The 24,130-nt window shown below is 36.5% G+C and overlaps 1 protein-coding gene across 1 annotated transcript in view; it reads right to left on the minus strand.

Annotated features, from left to right (window-relative positions):
• ARFGAP3 (ADP ribosylation factor GTPase activating protein 3) overlaps window positions 1-18,720 on the minus strand; it is a 33,646-nt gene extending 14,926 nt beyond the window's left edge. The window contains exons 1-10 of the mRNA XM_009279039.2: window positions 18,604-18,720; window positions 17,315-17,387; window positions 14,238-14,369; window positions 12,099-12,182; window positions 9,734-9,821; window positions 9,276-9,332; window positions 7,451-7,497; window positions 5,110-5,255; window positions 1,413-1,538; window positions 711-833 (exon numbers count right to left, since the gene is read on the minus strand). Coding sequence (XP_009277314.1) covers window positions 711-833; window positions 1,413-1,538; window positions 5,110-5,255; window positions 7,451-7,497; window positions 9,276-9,332; window positions 9,734-9,821; window positions 12,099-12,182; window positions 14,238-14,369; window positions 17,315-17,341 — 830 coding nt within the window. The 5' untranslated portion in view covers window positions 17,342-17,387; window positions 18,604-18,720. The remainder of the gene's footprint in view (window positions 1-710; window positions 834-1,412; window positions 1,539-5,109; window positions 5,256-7,450; window positions 7,498-9,275; window positions 9,333-9,733; window positions 9,822-12,098; window positions 12,183-14,237; window positions 14,370-17,314; window positions 17,388-18,603) is intronic.
• Window positions 18,721-24,130: the final 5,410 nt, after the last annotated feature.

Below are 24,130 nucleotides of genomic sequence, written 5' to 3' on the forward strand. Positions count from 1 at the left end.
TGCCTGTAGGACTAATGCTTTTTCTTCTCCCTCCCAACAGCAGTATTTTAGAATTTGCATTGCATTCATGCTCTGATCAAAAATTCATCAGTTATTTTTTGCTTACATTTTATGTTCAGATACATAAAAGTCTATCAAATAAGACTGCAGACATCTACACAATACATCCAACACACAATACCTCAAAAAGATTTAAGTTTTTGCATTTGGCATGCGTCCAGCTAAAAGTCTGATGCAACTGTAGTATACCTAGTACCAGACTTTGATACTTGTTTAATTTTAAATTGGAAGTAGAAGACGGTACCACAAGGAAGGAAAAAAAACCCAAACAAAACCAAATACAAGTCATTCTGACAAAAAATCAAAAATTCACTGGATTCGGTATACAGGAAATGAAAGCTTATATGGCAGCTGTCTGTGCAAGTAGAGACTAGACCCTGAACAAGACAAAACCTGTAAACACTAATTCAGACTACCTTCTCCTCAGAAAAAGTAACTCCTCCTTTTTATAAATACATCTGTAATAGAGGCAAGGTCAATTATTTCACAACTTCTCTGATTCAGATGTCCCCTGAAAATATGCTATAGGTGTAGACATGTCCAATTGTCTTCTGTTTTGATCTGAAGTTCCACATATATTGTGTATATTTGAATACATAACTTGCACATACTTCTACCCCCACTCCAAATAAAAAGGTAATAAACATTACCTTGAACCAGAAGAGAAATATGAGTCTTCTACATCATCGGTGTACTTTTTCTTCGGCTTTGCAATTGCAGGTGTTTCCTGTTCTATTGTTTGCATATCTGAGGTGACTGAGTGAGAAATGCCACTGGGGACAGGAAGAAAATAAGTATGTAAAGAGATGACAAAGCTCACACCCTAAAAAATGGAAGAAATGAAAGCACAAATCTAGTTTCTGAAGCTTGCTGATAAAGCCCAAGCTATACAAACATTTAAGAAGAAAGGAGGAATGCGGGGGGGAAGCCCTGGAAAATGCAACTGTAGTTCCCTGAAGTAGTGACAGGACTTCTGAACACACAGACCATTCCAACAGCTGGAAAACACAGCAATGTGACTTTTTCAGAGTTTTGGCTTGTAAAAGACAGACTATACTTAGGTTGGTACTGTTCACTGAAAACATCCTGGCTACCTTCCTCACAGTCAGCTAATGGAGGCAAACACCCTACAGACATGCTACAATTTAGGTTAACACCTGTCTGGCAGGTTAGAACTTAAATCTATCAGAAGCAATCCTGCCTCTTCCCCCTGACAGATACTAGATTCTTTGATGATATTGTTTAAGTTTCCATTATACACTTTAGTATATTTTTTCATTTCCTAATAAAATGAAAGATAACTGCATAATGCCACAGAGTATTTTAAATACAGTTTATAGAACTTCACATACCTTCTGTTGCTGCCAAACCCCATGCCAAGTCTCTCCAATTCATTCTTCTTCGTACCAGATAGATTTAACTTTTCTTCTTTTGTTTTAATATCAAGATCTCTGTAGGCCAACCGTAAAGATGATACGCTAGAACAAAACATACAGTTAACATACAGCTGTAAAATGCTACACTGAATGCCCAACCCAGTAATTTTGGTAGAAAATTAACAGTATATATTGTAGCACCGTATTCTGTATATTCTGTGTTTACTGCAAATATTCATTATTAACTGGATTAAATTCCAACTGTAAGGATGGGAGAAAGCCAGTAGAGAAGACTGTCTAAACAGTACCCCAGTCTGTGTATGAGCAGGTAGTCTTTTTCAAAACAATTGTGAAACAGTACGCCACTGTTCAGCAGTACGCAGTTTTGCATCACCATTAAGTCAACCTGAAAACGTCTTTTTTCCACAGTCCTTATTCTATGTGATACCAAATAATTGTCAAAATTATCCAACTTCGATATACTACAGTACTGTGGCATTCATGATATAATACTAGTAATGTTTTCCCCTAATGGGCAGCTTGGCCCTGCTACGTCTCCCTCCCTTCACCCCCTTCATGCTCCTAGTCATTTTAACACTTGCTATACATGCATTCTTGAGACAAGTGCTAGAGGTAGACCACACTTCTTTACTGATGATGCCCTTCCCTGTGCCCAAAAAGATGTCACCGGAGAGGAGAGAGTCTTTGTACTCCCAAAATGGAATATATTCTGTATTACGGAAACTTTGAAGCATCCAAAACTTACCATTTTCTGCACAGCTGGCAACACATTTTGTCATCTGAAACATCCTCACAGTTCAGATATAGTAAGCTGTCTTTCTGAGATGCCATGAACAGTCCTATACCTCAAAACAATCTTCCCTATTTTCCAGTAATACCAGTGTAGCAGAGACAGAGATTTTTAATCTTAATTAGAGAATTGTAGAAACACTGCTTAAATTTCATTTGTTAGGTTAAAAGGGATACAAATAGTAATTTTAATGAGCAACGCAACAATATTTTAACTCTTAAGTTGGGACTGGCATAAAGTACAAACGAACGCTATCAGAAGAAAGGTCAATGAGATTTAGGATGCTGCTGGTAGACATCCTGCTGCAAGTAGAAAGGAAGTGCTTAAGTCTGAAAACCCTTGTAACTTCCCATCCATTTTGTGCAGAAGCAGGAATGAAAAGAAAACAAGTTTTTGACCAAGGAGTATTTTCTTCCAGTGTGTCTCCTAACTATTTCATTACTGAAACAGGCTCTTCCCGGCTTGATTTTTTCTGGTCCCACGCATGCTGACTTAACTTTAACCAAGAGTACAAGATGCCCCTACCAAAGTTCATACCCTGCTGGTTAGTGCATCTCCTGTGAGACAAGAGCTGTGTGGCTGAGCCTGTTAAAATGAAAAGGGCATCTGGTCTTCCTCCTTCACAGACAAGAGACGTAGGTACCAGCCTGCTATAAGGAACGGGACATCACTCCTCCGCTGACGAGGCATTTCAAAAAGGAGGAGAGCCATCTCAATCTTGTGATGATTAGGTTTCCTTTGATCGGGGCTTTCAGAGGACTTGGAGCCAGAACTAAAAAATCACTACGTCTTATGTTCAAATGCTTCTAACAATAAAAGTCAGATGCAAACCAGGATGCATCTGTGGAATGACTTTTGAAACCAATAAAATCAGAAAAATATAACTTCAAAGCACAGAGTATGTTCAGGGACGCTTTAAATCAATTCTTACAGTTTAGGACCCACTGTTCACAGAAAATTGAAAGTGTTCTCTAAAATTCAACTTGAAGCTGCTACTGATAAAATCTACCTAGCACTTTAAGTAGAAAGATTAGCAGCCTGTCGTATGAAATCTGTTTTATGAACATCAAAAATCTTATTTGCTGTTGATTAAAACAAATAGGGATACTGATCAATTTTTTTAAAGTAACTCCAGTTATCTATTCTCTTGTCAGTGCACAGCAGAAAATAAAGAAACCGTATACCAATTATAAAATCACATTTTAAGTTTTAAGTCTCAGGACTCTTTCTCCTTCTAAGTACTAGACTACAAAAGCATCGCTTCCATTCCCGCCATGTAACAAAGCCACGTTGAATTAATTTACTAAAGCTCATTACTCAAACTTTCAAAATTTACTCAAACTTTTAAAATTAAAACCGCCACACAAATGAGTTGGAAGCAAATGCAATTCTAAAAGTATTCATCCTTCTTTAATTTAGGTATATACTGCCATCTACAGTTAGAAATCCAAAAAGTTAATCTCAAGGGAAATACAGTTATCTTGCCTCTACTGGGATCAGATCCATAAACCCAAATGTATGTGCACCCCTCATGTCTGCAGACATTTTTAGAGGGTTCTGGCCACTGCAGAAAGGTTGCAGCAAACTTATACTAAAGGTTGCCTTGGATCTACATAGATTTATATATTTCTGACACAAAACCCAAATCACTACTTGGGACTTTCTTCCAAACTGAATTGTATTATTAAAGATAGTATCATTAAAGAATAATAATAAATAATAATGAACAATCATTTTTCTCGTTATTTAGTAGTCCATTCCTCTGAGTCACTCTACTGGCAGTTTTTGGCAATCACTGAGAAGCATGACTTTGTGGTAAAAATACTTCAGGAAAAATGAATGATCCCCTTGTGATTAATATTTTTGATGAACACGAAACATCCATTTCTGCAGAGGCTACATAAAAGTGAGCAAGAAAGATTATAGACCAAAGAGCTTGGTACCATGAGCTCCAAGTGATCCTGTAATTGTGTAATAATTCAGAAAAATTCTCAATAGGTTATAAAAATGATGCATCTTAGCACTTAAGAGAGGATGTTAAGCTTTACAACAGTAAAAGTGTACACTAACCAACCCTTTAATAGTCTAGTTTTGATGACAACTAACAAAATGTTAAAAACCAAGAACACGTAGCAGAGAAATGTAGTGGAAGGAACCAGGAACAGCACCCTCTGAGCTTTAGGGCTGAGTATTTATTAAGATGGACTAACAGATTTGAGGCCTCAGACAAAAATATTCAAAGGGTTTTGGTGAAAATGAAGGCAGTTCCAGTATAAAACAGCTGAAACTTAAGCAGGCAATTCTAGCCATACTTAAACTACCCCCTGCCTTCAGCACAGAAACTCTTACCCAGTAAGTACAAATAAAGCTGAATATTTGTATGTTCCCTATGCTCTTAGAAAGACTGTTTTAAATAGTATTCAGTTCACTACACCAAAACAAAATAAACTAGGTAACTAGCATGGGCTAAAGAAAGTTCAAGAGGCAAGAGTCTTCGGTGGTAATACTTAAATTTAGCATATCTTAGATTTATTTCACATTTTATTCATATGTATCAGTAGAATGTCTCCTTATTTTCTGTGTTAAATAAGAATAACACTAAGGTTGTTTTTAAAGATAGCATTGGGCTATTTCTACAGTAAATCATCAACTGTAGAAACATATACTTAATGGCAAAAAAAGGGACAATGGGGGAATTACTGTTTGGCCCACCTCATCCACATTTGGGATTTTTTTTAAAGCAAGAACTGAAGTTTTATTTGCATGAGCTAATCTCTGGTAGTACTTAAAATGTTGACAATTACTTCATTAACATGAAATTAGGCTTCATGTTTTACCATCGTATATATAATTCATACTTACAGTGGCTCCTCCTTCTCAGTTTTCTTACTGCTATGAAGATCGTCTTGTTCCTTCATTTTATCTACAGCTTGTGCTTGTTTTTCAATCTCATTAAAGCTTTGGCTGCTCACTTTTTGTGCCCCCAAACCACCTTTTTTGGCACCGAGCTTGATTTATTGAAAAACAAAAAACAAAAGCCCCAACATTATAACTGAGACAATCACCTCAACTGACTTAAGTCAACTTTGAAAGCAACAGCAAACACCGTACTCTGTTTGGGAGCATATGCAAACAGCAATGAAAATTTGGAGCAGAGAAAATATTTTTTCATGTTTTGACCCTCTACATGCTTCCTCTACTAACTCTTACAAATTCAGTTAGTTCTGCAGCCAACCATCACAGGGTAATGAAACTATTATACTTTTAATCGTTCTGCAGTTGGCATGTTCAAATAAATGTTATAATATATAGCACAACTTTAGTTTCTTAATAATGATTTTGTTGCATAGGAATACATAATAAAATTTGTTGCATCTGGTGCTCATTCACTTAATTCACAATTTACATTTTGAAGTGGCAAAGATTCTTCAATTAGTTCTCACTGGCCAGTGCTAGCGTGTTATCTTAAGTATCGATTTATAAATATTTTTAATAAACATGTACATAGGTATTTACTGATTTATGGTAGGAGAACAACATACAAGTTTTGTATATACATGTATGCATGATTAGCCTTCACACGTGACAAAGCATTGTAAACTTTTTTTAGATAAACACATCAACTGAGAGGTTCTAGTTATGCACTCATTTTTTTAAAATAATTCTATTTCTAGTTCATATTACTTCAATACAGGGATACATATTCTTTCGTTCTGATTATCAAAGATTTAAAAAACACTTGTTACTACAAATATGAATAGATACAATGATGCTGATTCAGACAGTGGCACAGCACTCAAACTGCTGTTCTTATGTCTCCCATGTGTTTAATTCCTCATCTGCCACACTGCAGCGATATTAATTTACACAATACATTTATCTGAACTTCTTAACGCTTTAAAGTCTTCATGTAAAAGCTCTGGCCTACATACATACAGTTTTAGGCTCTGACACTACAGTTCACAAACTGCATATGCACCTGTGAACCCAGTTACGTTCTTCTTACTGTAAGGGAACATACCTGCATAAACCATTTAGAATAAGAAATTCCTTTTGCGTATTAAGGCCCTCTAGTGGGAGCAAGAAATAATAGGTTTCAATCTACGTGACTCTTCTGCTCCAGTAAATCTTCAAAATCTTTTGCCATACAGTAGCCCCGACTTAAAAGAAGTGACTCCCTGTAACATATTGTCACCCTAATAGCTTAATATTAGGGCTATTTTCTTGGGACTCAGGAGTCAAACATTCAAAACCTAGCTTTTCCTAGCTAACTTGAGTTAACTTGAGTTGTCTTACTCAGTTTTCAGGTTCCTTGAACCATCATTCTGAGACACTCAGCTCTCCTCATGCCTTCTTTACAGAGACCAGATGCCTAAGTGTTAAGACCCCATGCAGAAACAAGTCTGTAAACTATCTTGAAACTATCTTGAATTGAACGCAGCTGCAAGTCATCTATAAATACAACCAAATACCATACTGCCGTGTGGCATGAGGTGAGGCCTGCTCCAGAAATACAGATCTGAATGTCTCAAACTCACCTTATATTGACAGATTATGCCACACATGCATATTTAGCCACTCAAAAGTGCTATTGGAACTCCCTCTGTTTTCAGGATTTGCTACAAAAAGATCTCAGTGCAAACTAACTTAGGTGAAAGCCTGAAGAAGCCCTGCAACCCAGTATCGGCAAGTGAGAAGAGAGGTTACAGGGCATCAGTGGAGTTGCAGGGACAATGGTTGTGAAAAGAACTGAGAAGTGGGATACAGACCTTGACATCAATATATGCTTTGACATTTTTATTTTACTCATTTTTTAAAAGATATCACCTGCTGTTCAGGTCCAGACAGCACAAAGAAAATGACACTCAGATATACATGTGGAAGTCTAGACAGTTCAGTGAGCTACATATACGTGAACAGAATTTATCTGAGGTCAGAAAACAACCCACAGATCTGAAGCACTCTACTACATAACAACAGTAACCTGTTAGACAAATTCACCTTAACAATAATCCATTTTCAAACAGACCATTGGCTTTTGTGATATAGAAACAGTTTTTCAATTCCATTTTAGTTTCATAAATCATTACTGATACAAGAACTGTTTAGCGCTAACTTAGATGATACATTTCCATATTGCAATCTACATATTTCCAGAGATCTGTAATTCAGATAAAAATATGTATTATTTATATACACTTACCCCCTTCTTAGCTTGATTTGGCTTCTTTTTTATGAAGGTGGTGTTCTCTGCAAGGATTAAATGTACATTACATGACATACAATTTTATAAATTCCAGAACTGCAGAAGATAATTTCCACAATATCAGCCTCAAAACAGTTTTTGGAATTTATTTTAATGCCTTGAAGTATTACAGTTTCTACACTAAGAGACAGATATTAAACTGAGTTACAGGGAACGGAGCTGTGAATATCTCCAAGAAAATGTGGGAAACTGCCTCTGATTGAGGATATGGCATCTCTGGCAAATACATAATAGGAATAAAATTACAGCTCAGTTTTGAGTTGTAGATACCCGCTAGTAAACAGAACAAGAATGCGGGACTTGCTATTCTGAATCAGACTAGAGGTCCACCTGATCCCGTACCATTTCCAAGATTAATTGTTTCCTGGATAGAAAGGTATTGGCTATGTTTAAAACCACGAATGATACAGATAAAACATACCTGTATCATCATAAACAAAATCACAAACATTATCAGAGGTGACAACATACTCTATCACTAGATTGAACAGCTTTGTTCAACTGCTTAAGTACAGTATTGGGAGTTTGAAAGTTACAGCCTTAATGCTTTGTATTAAATCTTGAAACATAGATTCATACACAGAAAACACAGAAACATACATTCTGCTCTGCATGAAGTCTGACACAACTCCTAATCTTGATATTTTTAATGAGACCCTAATAGGACTCACTACATTCTGTAAGGCACTGTATTGTGCCTTCTTGACAGCTACCCTGAGCCAGGGTAAATCTCCCACAATCACAAGTTTTCAATCAACAACTCATACTGAATGCTTGTACATACGAAAAAAATGGTTTGAGCTGAAATTTAGTTGGAAACAGGCATACACAGAACAGAGATTCTTCATGTAAGATAGAACTTGTGATGTCCAAAACAAACAAGAAAAGCACTTGTTTTATGAGAACATGTGTTAAAGATACAAATGACAAAATCGGGAAGCGTATGTGGTTAACTATTTTTCCTAGTCTCCAGCTCTCAGAAAAAAACAAACCCACAAAACCAAACCCAACCAAGGGAATATAAAAACAGTGATGAAAACCATACCTTCTTGAAGCACTGAGTTAGACCCGGCCACCACTTCTTTACTACCCCTGTGCTGCTGAGAATCAATGCTCTTTATTCTCAGAAACCTGCTCCTGCAGGATGATCCTCAAAATGCTAAATCACTGATGTATTTTATTCTATTCTATTTTTTTCACTTACTTATAGTATGATACACTCTTCAGTGTTAAGTAAATTAAGACTCTGGACATTGAAGATACTGTATTACAAATACAAGATTTTTCCAGTTTAAATTTTTATGTTTAGTTTTCTGAAAAGGGAGCAAAAACTATGCCTAGGTAGAAAGACTGACCTATTAGTACAAGATGTGTTTGCTTAACATAAATAACAGGCCATTAATCACAGCACAATGTTCTATTCCACCTGTGTGCTTTAAATGCAGAACTTAAAGCAGTCTAACAGGAGGTGTAAAACATTAATGGTCACCTTTATTAGGTGTGATACCTGTAGCATTTAAATTAATCAGGTTGGCTAAGATAAGATAGATAAAATCAGAACAACACTGACTAAAATTAATTTCTTAGAAGGAGTACACTGTTTAACAGAAGAAATTGTAAGAAAAATTCAGATGTTTCAACTAACCCATGCACACTGATATTAAAGTAAGAATTCCACATCTCCTCCCAGTCATACATTCTCTGTAAAAATGAATATTTAAGTACACTATACTGGCTGCTATCTTCTGCTTACACTCAAGACCTAATGCAGCTTTTGGTGATGTACTAAGGCAATCAACACTTGGTCCGTGTTCTGGTCCTAAAACATAATGAATAACAAGAGTAAGAATATCAGAAGGCTCTTTAGAATGCTTAAAATACCAAAACACAACCCACAGTACTCAGGGTACTGTTTGATATATATAGTGTAATGTGTTATTTCTATCACAGCTTTACCAGTTACTAAAAGAGCAGCAGGCACCCAAAGATTCATCTGAAGTATTTTGAATTAAATTTTAATTTGTATTTCTATTAAACATTATTAAAGGAACACGCAGACTCACACATTCTAGCATAACCTTTCTAAAAAGTCCTTCCTCTCCAAAGTTCTTGTGTTACTAGCACGATTAGGTTATTTAACTATTAAAGTAGGGTAAAAGAGTCTAAACAAAGAGACTACCAGAAAAATACAGCTTATTGTTAACAAAGAATCAGTCATACCTTCATAGCATTCTGGAATATTTTCTGAAGTTTTCTGCTGTAGAGAAACTGGCTCTGGTTCTGATAACACCCACTCTGTACTCTTTGCCTTGAAAAAAATTACAAAATCAAAAGTGCACACAAAATAGAATACAGCAAATAAATATGAGCACTGAGCTCAAAGACTGCCTAAACACCACTGATTAGTTAATATTGGATTCTTATGATTACAGCTTCTAGGTTTAAAACCTGTTCTCAGAGGGGCAGTTATTCAAGTTACAAGAAATGCTTACCTTTATTAAAAGCGAGCTGGTTTCAAACCACTCCTGAGCACCTCTATTTCCCTCTTAGGAATTTCAATATGTTTACCATCCAAAAAAAAAATATGCGTTTTAATTGTGCTTTAGATTTATTTATTGTATGCTGGCTATTAATTTTCTTTACTCATAACAGTAATACAGTACAGGAAATCTGGATAATTTATTTACATATAATCACCAAACCTTCTCCCCACACTAAGCTCTTACACTTCCAATTTTCTAACATTTAATTTTTGATTGTGAGCAGTCCTCCCAAGTCTTCCTGATGAGTCCTCCCACTTCCCTCAGACACATGCTCCTCACCAGGCAGGCTTGTGACCTGGTCACAACAATATCTGTTTAGGATTATCTTTTCCATCAATGCTGTGCCACTGCCAGTTCATGCTTATTCTTCCCTAAAACCTCAATCTCAAAACTTCCTGACATCTCTCTCTCTAAACATCCATACCCAAACAATCTCTTGCCCTGAGGCACACAGACTGCTTGTCTCTAACCCCCTGCCTTTGCAGCTACCCGAAAAGTTTGCTGTGTAATTTACTTTATCCTACCCATACATTCTCTTAAGAGGGTTTGTATCAAGTTCCCACTTCTTGTCCTCAACCCCAAAAATATTTACAACACTTTTCTGCTTAAACTTCTTTTTCTTTAGCTAGCCTCAGTTTATGCTTTTCCCACTCAACTGCAAGCATTCTTCCAAGTTGCCTTTTGCAAACAGAAATACTCCATTTATTTTTCTACTATCAGGACAGATGATCTTATGGTGAAGGCATTACACTAGAATTCACAAAACCTGGGGGGTTTTTTTGTCTCTGCAGTGAGCATTTATGAGTAATACAGCAATCTTCCCAGTCTGTAAAATGTAAATACTCTTTCACTGTTTCAAAGATGCTGAAATTTATTTTTATAAGACATTCAAATATTGGCTGCAGTAGAAGTTCCTAAAATAAAACAAATAAATAGCAAAAAAGCTGAATTTCCCTTTAAAATGCACCATTTTTGAAACCCCACAAATACAACAAAAAAGTTACATTTTGAAATGTCACAACTGAATAACCAAAATAAAAAAAAATAATTTTTCATTTAAATTACAGCTTTTTTCATCCTTAAGCATCCCATATACACTAGAAAGTCACTAAAAAGTCACGTCATTTTTACTGTGTTCTTTATCCAGGTGCAGATATGAGCAACTTGCATAGGTTTTTATTACTTGCTGCTAATGCACATGCACAACCACAATGTCATGACAGGGGAATTAACATGCATATGAACTGGTGAAGAGTTTTCACAACAAGGACTAATCTGATATACCCAAGCTCTTTGAATTCTTCTCTATCCCAAAATATGCCTCATGATCATACTTGTGTTTTAGGTGTTCACAGACGGCAACTGTACTAGAAAGCAATTATACTAGAACACTTAATATTGTTGCAATATTTAGGAATACTAGGTGTAGTAATAACTTAATGTCTCTAAGTTTAAGATCACAATTGCTGAAGTTGTTTTCACTGGTATTTTTCAAATACCAGACTCAAGAGAGTCTCTGAAACATTAATCTGTGAAATAAACACAGCATCTATCACCTTAAGGAGGTAGGATCAAATAAACGAAAACCAACAGTAGCACTAGCCTTCAGAAAGTTACTTTAACTTTTCCAAAGAGGATGTAAGTATTTTGAAGGAAGAAAAAAAGCTTCTGCTTAGCAAATGTTTTAAGAACTGTTAAACTCTACTGATTAAAAACCAAAGTTATCACATAGTATGTTTAAATCAGGGCACTCCCAAGCGAGGAATCATGAGTCCAAGTGGAATTGTATGCCTACAAAAAAACCCCATAGTTTCATTCCACATTTAGTTACTATTTGGGTCATTCTAAATGATCACGTTAGAAAATGGTTCACATCCAGGAAGAATTTTGAGACCCACAGAAGGAAAAGCAGATTAATTGTAACTCCCTGACCTACCCTTTCTCTATAAGGTTTTTTTTCAGGGTTTAATCTTCATCATAGAGCACACAGTTAACTTAAGTGTTTAGAAAGTTAACAAGAATTAAATACAGGTAATCTATACCTTGGGAGAAACATGCGATGCAAAAAAGTCTTCCTCTTTGTTTTGAGGTGACACAGGTGGCATTCCACATCCATCTGTCCACAGCTAGAATTAAAAGACAGAGAGAGAATTTTACAGGACAATTGCATGAATATATTTTTGGGAAATGCACTGATCTTAAAATTACTCTTTTTTTCTTCCCCAGGTTAAAAATGTATTGATTTTTTTTCCTTACAAATTTATTCGAGTTTCAATATATGACATTCTTTTTTTTTAATTTCATACATATCTTTCATGTTACATACATCTTCATGTTACCCATTTCCTTCCCAACAAAATGCTCAGTATAAGCTCTGCCGCAGTAATACTGTCAATATTTAGTATCACTAGAGCTTTATAATAAGTAAGTTTTTTCATATTCTCATATAAGATATTTTCTCTCTAATATTCTTATTTTACCCAAAGCAAAAAAACCTAAAAACCTAACACTAGCAGTCATTGGAAACAGTTTTTGGAATTGTATCAGTGTGGTCTGTTACTTTGATGAATTGTCCCACCTAGTCTCAGAGTCCCAAAACCTCTGCTACAGTTAAAGCAGTTTTTTGGGATGCTAACTAACATTTTTGAGCTATACCTGATCTCGGGGCGGGCTGGAGGGCCCACAGTGCCGCAGGTCATTCTTAGCATTGTGCAGGACAGCACTATAACCTGTGATGTACACTCCGAGGTTACTCACAGGCAAATCATTTCTTATGGTTCTTTCTACTACACGCAAAAGATACATCACCAAAAATAACGACCACTGTCAAAAAGGTTACTGAATGTGCAACAGGCTTACCTCATCATTCAACAATCAACTTAATCGGTAAGTTAGAGAAGAAATTTTTTAAAATATGACAGGGGAGGGGTTGGTTGGTCCTAAATCTAATTATCTGAATAATTTACTTCAGCAATTTAGATAGCACATAATCACTTAAGCTTGCAGTATGTAATTCAAAATATTTTTACTAAAATTTTTAAATCAGAAATACATAATTAACATCAAACAATTGGATGGAATCTGTAATTGAAGCAAGATAATCACAGTTCTTCAAAGTATCATTTGGGGAACTTATGGTCAACTTAAAGGCACTGAGTATATTATATTTACTTGAACATGTTTTATATCTAAAGCTGTTTAGTAAGTCAAAAGAAATATTCTCTGAAGTTAGTGAACTATATTGTCTATAACATTTATAATATAGAATTATTATAATCCATTAAATTTCATGCTATTTGATGCATAGATTAGAAAAAAGAAAAATCAAGCTTTCTTGCTTTTCTTTTAATTCCCACTCATCTGATCAACTTCAAATGAATCGGTCGCTGACTTTAACAACCTGAATTAAACTATCAAAACATGCTTTCTGTGTATGCAGGAGAGAACTGTTGTCAAACTTATTTAACACCTCAGCAAACTAATTCTGCATACTTTGCTAATAACTTCTTCCTGTCAGCAACCTAACTTAAGGTTTTCATAGCATGCATGATCTGTTTCACCATTTTTTAATGGAGAACAGCAAGTTCAGGACATATATAACTTGCTAATTTTTCAAAAATTATTTTTGTAGGAAAAAAGCAAAACACGCATGTATCTGTTCAAATCAAACCCCACTTAAATCACAAACATTTTGTAGTTAATTCTATTAGCACTTTTACATTTTTACATGCTGTACTTCTCAATAATAATTCAGTTCCAGAAAAGCAAAAATAAAACCACTATATAGTTCACGGAGAAGTGCTGACTTTTTTTTATGCAATACCACTAACATAATTTTGGAACACACCTGCAAAACAAAGCAGTTTCCATTTTGAAGAATACCTGAAGTTTCTGCCTGGAAATCCTGTAAGTTACTGCAAGCGTTACAATTAATGTTTTGAGTAACCCAGAAGTGATCCTGAAATATCAGGCTGAGCTCTATCTCAGTATTCTTTTTCCAAACAAAAACCGATAAGCTCTAAGTAGTTTACACCCCAGCTTGCCTATTCACTGCAGTGTGTATCAGTACCTCCCAAAGACAGAATCTTTTGCATTACTAATTAAAAACTTAAAATGACTGTAGAGGGAAAGAACAGAAAGTTTTTCAGAAATCTAAATGACTTAGGACACACACTACTCACATCAGTACCATGCTTTCTTGTTGCTTGCGTTGCAAGAGATTTAATCTTTTCCTTGTAAAGCTGAGCACCACGACTGTTATACTTTGCATTGGTATCATTCGTCGTGCACCCATGTTGATGGAAAAAAGCAGACTATGAAGCAGAAAACAGAAAATGCTATGAGAAACAGGTTTAAAACCTTATGGCATTTAACATAAAAATATATTGCAATGCAGCAAAATACTCTGCTCCCCAATCTAAATTTAATCCTTTAAATTATTAAGTCTATGTAGACCTCCAAAATAAAAAGAAAACTCCATTCTGGCAACCATAGAGAATGTATGAATAAAACAACAGAAAAACCAAATACATTAGTGGGACATTTTAAAAGCATATACAAATACAAGCTCCCCATCATATACAAAGAATCCTAGTTCCGAAACTAACTGTAGAAAAGAAGAGGTAATTGATTGCCAATACCTGTGCTTCAAAGGACATTCCCGACAGTCTAAAAGGCATTGCTTGGCTTCATCTCTAGCTTGCTAGAGAGAACAATGTATGTTCAATAGCATCAAAATGACCGTATAAAAATGGTCTTCCTTCAAAAGAAAAGTATATGCATGCACATATATATGTATATACCTATATATATTTATATGCTTGTGTATTTATATAAAAGTATCAATGAAAAATTTTGTTCATATTTAGGATCTTAAACCAAAAGCAAATCAATACACTTATATCAGAGTTCCACAACAGGGAGAAAAAGAGAAAAAAAAATGTTGTTTGAAAGATGAAGACATGGAAAAGCTGGGCATTTTTTCAGTACCTAGAACTGACTAGCAAATCATGTCATATGTTCTTGCACAGAAGAACACGTCAGACTATTACAGTAAAACATAATAAACAAGTTTCTGATAGGATCGCCAAATCCAGATAACCTAAGGTTATGACCTCATATGCTGCAATTGGAAAGCATAAATCTAGTATACAAGTACCAGACTTTGTATAAAAATTAAGCAACAACCATGCAAGAGAGAGATAATGCCAGCCAACTTCTGTGATTGTTACAGAAACAGTTGTAAGTATCACAGGTGCCAAAACTATTGTGCATTTTTGCATCTAAATATATACACCTATCGACTTGATATTCAGAGGTTTGGGGGTTTTTTGCGAACCCTAATTCCAAGGGTTCTTGCGAACCCTAACTCCAATCATCATAGAGATTTATTCTGAAAACAAAACGAACTAAGAACACTTCAGATTTTCTAGCAATCTGATACATAGCTACGAAGCTCAGAACTGCTTTTATCCAACATTCAGCATCACCAGGCAATTATAGAATACAAATGATTAATGTTAATCTGATAGTGCTTCTAAACAGTAGTTAGTAAAAACAGAATTTGGCATTTAATTGGAACAAAAAGGGAATTTTTTTTTTAACGCAATTAGAGGAAAGATGTTAATTTTATTATTTGAAAGTCCAGATAGTTTACTAAACTTGTGTTTAAAGTTTCAGGTATTAATCTTCCTAGGTAATCCAAAACAGGCTATTGTGAATTTGAGGTGTTTCAGGGGTGGGTGTGAGTATATTAGACCTCTTGGTACAATGTATGATAGGAAACAGTGACATCCAAGCAGAAACACAAAAAGTCATAAAATTAAATAGTAAAGGCTTATCATTAAGCTTCTGGTAATATGCTTTCTAAGATTCACTGAAGTACTTTTCAAACTTTGCCGTCTTTTCCTTCTGACTGCCTTAAAACCTTTTGCTAAAAATGAAAATATTTTTCATGCAAAATCTCCCTCTTCCGATTAGTCAATACTGTGATTTTCATGTACTAAGTGGGATAACAGAAACTTGACGAGTAAATTCCTTTAACAGCAGTATTAATACAGAAAGGTGTAACTTAGAAAGGATAGGCAGGAGAAAAAGAGGGAGAAGAACGCTTTATTTCTCAAGAAGGCATGCCAACTGCTCAGATCTGTAAGCCAGGGACAGTGACCTGCTGAATGCCTAATTCAAAGAAAAAGGTTTGATTGGAAAATGCAGAAGTGGAAGATAAATAATAATGATCCTGAATTCATCATTCCTTGTATGGAAATAGAAAGAAGAAAAAAATAGAAAAACCAGCAGAATATGAAAGTGTTAGACTTAAGGAAAGCAGATTCAGCAAGCTCAAAATCATTAAGAAACAGCCTATGGAAAGCAAATTTGGGTGACATTTCTAGAAGAAACAAGATCAAGGACAAAGCACAAATGAAGAAAGATAAGGGGTAAGCATTCATGGAATTAGAAGAAAAGTAGAAATTGCTTAGGGAAGTTGCATGTTTCCTCACTACGTGGGTCAACTTAGGGAAGCAATCTCAGTTACTGGTGGTCAATCTTTGAAAAAACGTGGGAAAACTGTCAGCTGTTTCGGAATCTTGCCTAAGGAAAACATCCTCTTTTAAAAAGGAGATCAAGAACAATACAGCAGTCAACATAACTTCAATTTACAAAAATATTGTGTAACAAACTTATTTGCAAGTACATAAAAAATGAAGTTGAAGATAACAGCCAATATGAACTGGCCAAACCACAACACTGCTATTTCCTCTTTGACAGTGTAGCATGTCTTATCTTGACTTCAGTTTTACCTCAGGTGTAAGTGAGATCTTGACTTCAGTGTGACTTTTGACAGTGACATGATTTTTGGCATGGTATTTTCATATACCATGTAAGGATATATGGTCACAGGAAAATGCCTGTAAGCTAGGTTTACCAGCTGTTGGAAAGACATCGTTAACAGCTGTCGATGTTTCACTGTTAAATTAGACACAGACAAGGAATCTGATCTGGCCTTTTCAGTGATTTTTATTAAAGACTTCTAAGAAAAAATAAAACATTTGCAGATTATACCAAGACGGAAAAGCTGCAAGAAGTACAGAGGATGAAATCAGCATTCAAAGGGCTTCTTACAAGAGAGAGAAAAAAAAAGAAAGAGAAATTAACTGGAAAAATAAAAATATCCCAAGATGTGAGCCAATAAGGACAAACAATAGCTTCCACACCTAACAAGCTTCACTGTGCAAAGCAAATACTCAGGAGTACATACAGCATTTGCATTTCCTCCAACTTGCATGCATCTCAGCTGAAACCAAGACCAATTGGAATCCAGTTCTGTAGATCTAAACAGAAGGAAACATTTTTAATGTTATCTCCAAAGCCATTTAAAAACTCTCTACCTTTTTTTTGGTAAAGTGTTTCTCTCCCCCCCTTTTGTTTTTCCTAAAGTGAAAAACATACATGTATAGAAAAAAAAAAAATCTGCAACAATACACAATGTGCAAAACAAATTAATAAAGTCATGTAGAACTGCCACAGTTCTTCAAACTGTAAAAGTTTGAAAAAATGCACCCTCTGGCTGACAGATTTTCCCTTTTAAAAAGCACCAATAAGACACATTTTCAGGAATCACATTTGAACTCTGTCAACAGCAGATAACAATCACATGTAATGGACAAAGCGACAACTCGAATGTCGTATCACAACAAAAATTTGGGGCCCAGTGAGTATGAGGAGAATTAATACTGTGATCATTAGGAATGGATTCTTGAGAGGCCTCTTGTAACGCTGTTGTACACAGCAAAAAGGCAGCAGAGGAAGAATATAGATTTTAGTTGATGGAAAACGGCTGCTTTTATCTGCAATCCATTCTTGAATGCATTGCTCTCACTCACTTCAAGCAGAACCTTCCATTTCAAATATGTAGTTATTTATTAGGCCAAAAAGGCCCACAGACCATCAGTTAGGATACTCACCTGAAACGTGACAAGCTCAGGGTGCTGATTTACTGCACCAACTGATTGACTGAGCTAAACCGTTGCCAGAGAGGGTAGCCCTTTACACTACCTCAGTACTAGCACTCAGGTGACACCATAATGAACTACTATAGCAAGCAAAGTTGGTAAAATGCTATTTAGCGCTCTGAACTGGCTTGCTAGGGGGTCAGATTATGAGCAATACACCGTAACACTGTTGAAGATGATAAACGAGTATTTGCCTCAGTCTTGATTTGGAGGAATGATAAAACACTTCAACATGCTTACTCCGTTCCTCATTTTCATCATCTTCAATGTAGAAACAAATCTGCCAACAAATGCGCACTACTAACACAACAAGCAGGTAACGGGAATGGGTGCATGGTACAAATTCTACTGAACCCTGCCTATTTACCTAATTCCCAAGCAGCTATCAGATACATCAAAACCAATACAAACATTACAAAGGTCTGAATCAGCAGCTGAGAGAAGAATGGGTTTTCCTCTCTGAGCAAGTATCTGAACAAACAAACAAAACATTCAAAGATGCAATTTTTACTGTAAAAATATACAAACGACTTACCGAATGAAACTCAAATGAACACCAAGTGATCGATGGGTCCCTGAACAATCAATACAGAGAAAAACTCCGTATGTTATGCTTGCCCAGCTAGGGTTCTTCGCTCCGCAGTCAAAACATACCTTAAAGAAAATAAAGATCAGTAACAGGACTTGAGCATAACCATGTCTTATAGTTGTATTATAGGTCATGCTAACACCCTTGCAGAGATCAAACTTAATTAAGTCATCCTTAGAGCATCTGTTGACATGACAACTTTATATTAGCCTAATTTTATAAATATAAAGAGGAGTTATGCAATCTGCCCACACTTGTGTGTCTTTGCCCTACCTAGACAGGACTAAACGCCTTCCCGGTTTCTGACTATAACCAGTGCACACATGGACCACGGGTTGAGAAACTGTGGGTCAGAGAACCCACATCAATCTAGTTCAAACACACATTTAACATGGTACTTCCAGCACTACTGAAATACGAAAGCGTTTAAGAAATATTTTCCCAAGGGCAGGCTTTCTTCATGACGTACCACTGAGTCTACTCTTTCCTCAGAACGTACATGTGACGGCAGTTATCAGCAGCACTAATGACATCATTATCTGCTTTCCTATATAGGATACTTGACCCTTAGAAGCAAGCCTCCGAAATCCAGCTGTGCGAAGAAAGCGTCCACGCTATGTACTGCCTAGCCGAGCACTCTCTGCCAGACATGACTATTTGTATGATGTATCACACATGAATTGCTGCATCAGCCTTTTAACTGTCCGTAACATAGACTGGTAAAAAAGAAAATATGCCCACAATTACTGCATAGACAAAACCAAGAATTTCTTACCCTCTGCCACCACATTAGACTCCTAACATTCAGCCAAAACTACAAGAGGTATCTGTGTCTACATCTCATATACTTTGCAGGTCTGCAGACCACAGCTTTCAAATCCTGTTTCAGTTATTCTGAATGTTGTACTTCTTTGGCCAAGGAAAGCAAGAACAAAAAATTTATCTGATACAAATAAATTTTCAAATGCAAGGAAGAACACAAATTTAAATAGAAACAGCTATTCCTAGTTAATGCCATAACATGGCATTAATAGATGCACACATCTACTACTGTATGAAAGCACTTCATTCTCTGATCAATGCTTTTTCAATGGTATTTACAAAGGCTGCAAAGAAGTACTTCTACGGTAAAAGCATCCATCTATAGGCACAGTCAGTGGCATCTACTAAGAAATAACTCCACGGAGAGACAAGCTTTTACACACAAATCAATGTAGTTCCAATCTGCAACTTTATCCTTTAACCTCCTCCTATAAATCTAATGCATCCTCAGATAGCAAGGGAAGTTCCAGCTATATGCAGAAAGAAAAAAAAGTTTATTCCAAGTCAGCTGGGGACATATGGAACACCCTACAAGCAGGCCACAATGCTTCCAGCACCTCCTTGTCAGGCTGGGAAAAAAAAGAAAAAAAAAAAAAGGAAAAAAGGTTAAGAAGTCTCCTTGCTAGAAACTCCATTCATACAACTAAATAGAGATTTTTGTCTCTATTTTTCTGTACATACCCAGTCAAACAAGCCCTGAGTTTGCGCTCGTCAGCTCACCTATCATCCACCCAAATTAATTTCAAGTACATGCCCAGAAGCAGTTTTGAGGCTAAACTCCTTGTTTTAGTGTGGGTCTATCTAAGCTTGTACAGTCTAAGTTTATCAGGCACAAGCAAAGTTCACCAGCAGATCCAGCATCAGCTCTTCCAACATATGAACATTTTAAGTCTGAGCTTCAGTTAGGCTAATGACCAGTAACACAAACAGAAAGCATGGAGGTCACAGTTTCTGTGTGTGCAAGTCCCCTTTTTCTCTCTCAACAGAGACTCAACATAATAAATGTATCCCACTATCGTATGTGGAAATGGGGTCATTCACTGACATACAGCAGAAAGAAGAAATAAGACAAAAGCTACACAGAATGAGTGAAAAAAGGAGGGGTTAGAGGGAGGCTGTGAAACAAGCACAAACGGAAGAATGATATACAGGGAGTTAGAGAAAAAGAAGAATGAGTAACTCTTCATGTGTGCCATATTTTAAGAAAACACACAGCCTTAGTAGTCAGAACTCATTATCTTTTTCCCAATTCTCTCCATTCTTTGAAGTAGTTCCTTATAAAACAACATGAGCCTCGTCTTCATTTTAAATTGGCTATTTTCAGGCTTTTTCTTACAAGGCCGAAAGGAGGATGGGGACAACAAAACAGGAGAATATTCTGCTTGAAACCAAAGCAAACAGAACAGCCCTGGTCTTGCTTCTAATACAGGAGAGCAAAGCAGACTTACAGTCGTAAGTCTTGTGGGAATTCCCTGGAGCACAAAAGGGAAACAAGAATCTTAAGTATCAGTGAGTGGTTAAAAAAAAAAATCCCATGTTTAAAGAAGTTCAGTTATAAACATCCCTAAAGATCCTCCTCCCCTCCCCAGTACAATTATAAGCACTTCTTAATTTCAACATCTTAAAAGTCAATTGCATCACCTTGGAAGCTAGCTGCCACAAAGCAGTATAGCTCAGCATCTTCACTCATGCAGGACTCTTATCAACTATTTACCAGACACCTTGGAAAATTCATATGCATAAAAATTGTAGCTTTTAGGATTGTGATGCAAGTAGGAACATCTAATTTTCTTGTGAAAGTAATGTAAGAACTGCCACTTGCATTATGTTATGCAACAGAAATAGAAGCATGTTTCATTAACATTTAGACTCATTTGGCTTAGTTTTCTCAATTTTTAAGTGCTTTCCAACACATAAATTTTAATAAGAATCGGGGGGGGGGGGACACACCAAGGGACACACACCAAATTAAAACCAATTTCAGAGCCACTCTATGAAATAATTTCCATATCAAAAACAGATAAAGTGTATTTTCTATACTGATTTAGGCACAACTAAGATATGAAAATAATTATATAAATCAATTTGAACGATATGCTTAAATAATCTATTGCTTTTAAAATACACTTGCATTCTTTTTGCTTATTTTGTGTTAAAGCATTTCAGGACAGCCTAGATTCAGTAACAGTCACTTTGAAAAAAAAGAGCAAAAGCCCTAATCGAGATGTTTGTACCAGAGCAAACACACTCAGGTATAATCCACAGCAAGCAGTCATTAAATCATACAACATCCACCTTACACAAGATACCTATGTTAATAAATAAATACATAATATACATTGTTATTGGATATGGAAATGTAATAATATATAGCCTATAGAAATGTTAGTTTTGGCACTTCAGAAGAGGTGAGCAGGTTCAGCAAACTTACCCTGCTGCCACAGTTACATAGACACTTTCAACTCCCCATGTAGCAGGGCTACTGCCACAGGGTAGCAGCTCCGCATCTCCTTGTGCTTGCCATTCCTAGCATGCAAGGCTACCATACAACTGCATCAGCACTAAACCAGCTGAAACTCAGGAGGTAGTTTCACACTCTGTCAAAAGCGATCCAGATCCAAGCAGCTACTCTCTTAGTTACCAGCCACGGTGTCTAGATATGCTTTCCTTCTTCTCTTGCATCAGCAATAGTAATCACACTTGTTGATCCTACTGGAAACCAGCACTGCACTGCTTTGACTCAGAGCAAAGGTAGGTCCAACTCACATCGCAGCCACATGACCAGTAATGCCAATATAAGGGAGGGAACAGGAGTGTTTGCCACAGGAAGATGACAGGACTGCCCATTTTGGAAGTGTCGTGGTCTTAAAATGACTTAAGTGAGACATGATATCTACACCCTACTCTGGGGCAAACACCCCCCCCCCAACACACACCACACCCACAATATGCACTGTAATAACAAAACTGAACTACTGATAAACCACCACAACACGCATACTTAGTTTTCAGCCAGTTCAGATCCTTGATCTGGGTCTCCAAGCAGAGACATGAATACTATCATCAATGAAAGAAAAGAAAGAACCAGAGAGAAGGGAATGAAAAACTACCACTTTCAGAGGAACAGACTTATGCCAGATTAAAAGAGACTGTACAGCACAGCCTCAGGGTGCAAGTCTTCAAAACGGGTGAGCTTTACAAACATTTAAGTTAACAATACCGGGTAGCTAGGGACTATGAGCATTTTAACATGTACAAGATACATCCTATTTAATAATTGTAACGTTTGTTAAGTGTCGTCAGACAGCTCTATATTACGTAATACCCAAAGACACACAAAGAACTCCAAAAAAGCTATTTCTCACGGTATACAAAGTAAAAGAAACTAAGATCAAATTACAGATATGTTAATTTCAGGACAATTATTCAAATATCAGTTTAAATGCACTATATCCACAAATTAAACTGCACATTTATTTAAATGAGAATTATTTTCCTAAGCTCATGTTAACTAAGAACTACTGCAGAGCACCTAGCACTACTTATAGTAGGCAGTCGGTAAACCCAGATGCTGCACAGAAGACATACCAGGCTGTATATGTAAACAACACAGTTAAAGCATATTACTAAGCTTTTAATACAGAACCTTTCCAATATTTGCACTTTCCCATGTCTGCCTTTCCCAGCAGAAAAGCCCTACAAATAAAAGGGGAAGACTGAATAAGAAGAATACAAGAGAAAAGAAACAAAACAAGATGGAATCAAACAAGAGGATAAACTGATGGCAGCAACAACTTTTACTTAAGATGACTGGTCAGATACACGGGCATGCGAGAGTTGTGAGATCTAAGCTGTTGATGTTTCCCACTCTCCTTCCTCTCTGTCTTTACAGGTCAACAAGACCAGGCTTCACTGCAGTGCCAACATGAGTTCTCTGCACCTCAGCTACTTCTTTCAAACCGACCTAGTCTGAATGGCAGCATACACTGTGCCAATACTGCTTTCTCAACATTGGCACTAAATTTCTATGGAGCACCTGACGTGACTGCAAGGAGAGACAGATATGCTTGAGCAACCACAGGTACCACAACCACCTTACTAAGTTTAGCACAGTAACGACGACTTCAGAACTGTTTGAGGCACTCCATCCTGGGGTTTTCCATACTCACCGGCTATGGGCAGTACCTTCTGATTCTCTCGTGATCCCAATACAGAAAAAGCATCATGACAGCATTATAGAACTACTCAACCTCTTAGACACAATGCCAGTGAATTTCAGGAGCCTGTAAAAGATCTTCTCTCTGACTCTCCCTGTTGGGACTAGGACCTTTCCTTGAACTTTTTACCTCATTGCAAAGGCAAGTTTTAGGAATGCTTGTGCTAAAAACTAATTGGCAAGTGTTCATCTTTGATGATTTGTGTTCAAAGTGTGGAAGTCAGTTTTGGACCAAAGACAGACCTCCAGACTCATACTCCCAGAAAATGAAACCAAGCTGTTTCTTCATAATGCTAATCCAGAGTTTCCTAATGTATTTTTCAAATACGTTCACAGCATGTCATAATGCCAATACAATGGAGCAGATGGCATTAAAAAGCAGCACTGGAGCCCATAACTGCGGATGGTAGTTCTGCCGCCCAACACTTCTGCCAT

The sequence above is a fragment of the Aptenodytes forsteri genome, unplaced genomic scaffold, assembly GCF_000699145.1.
Source record: "Aptenodytes forsteri isolate BGI_AS27 unplaced genomic scaffold, ASM69914v1 Scaffold241, whole genome shotgun sequence".
Lineage (NCBI taxonomy): Eukaryota > Metazoa > Chordata > Aves > Sphenisciformes > Spheniscidae > Aptenodytes > Aptenodytes forsteri.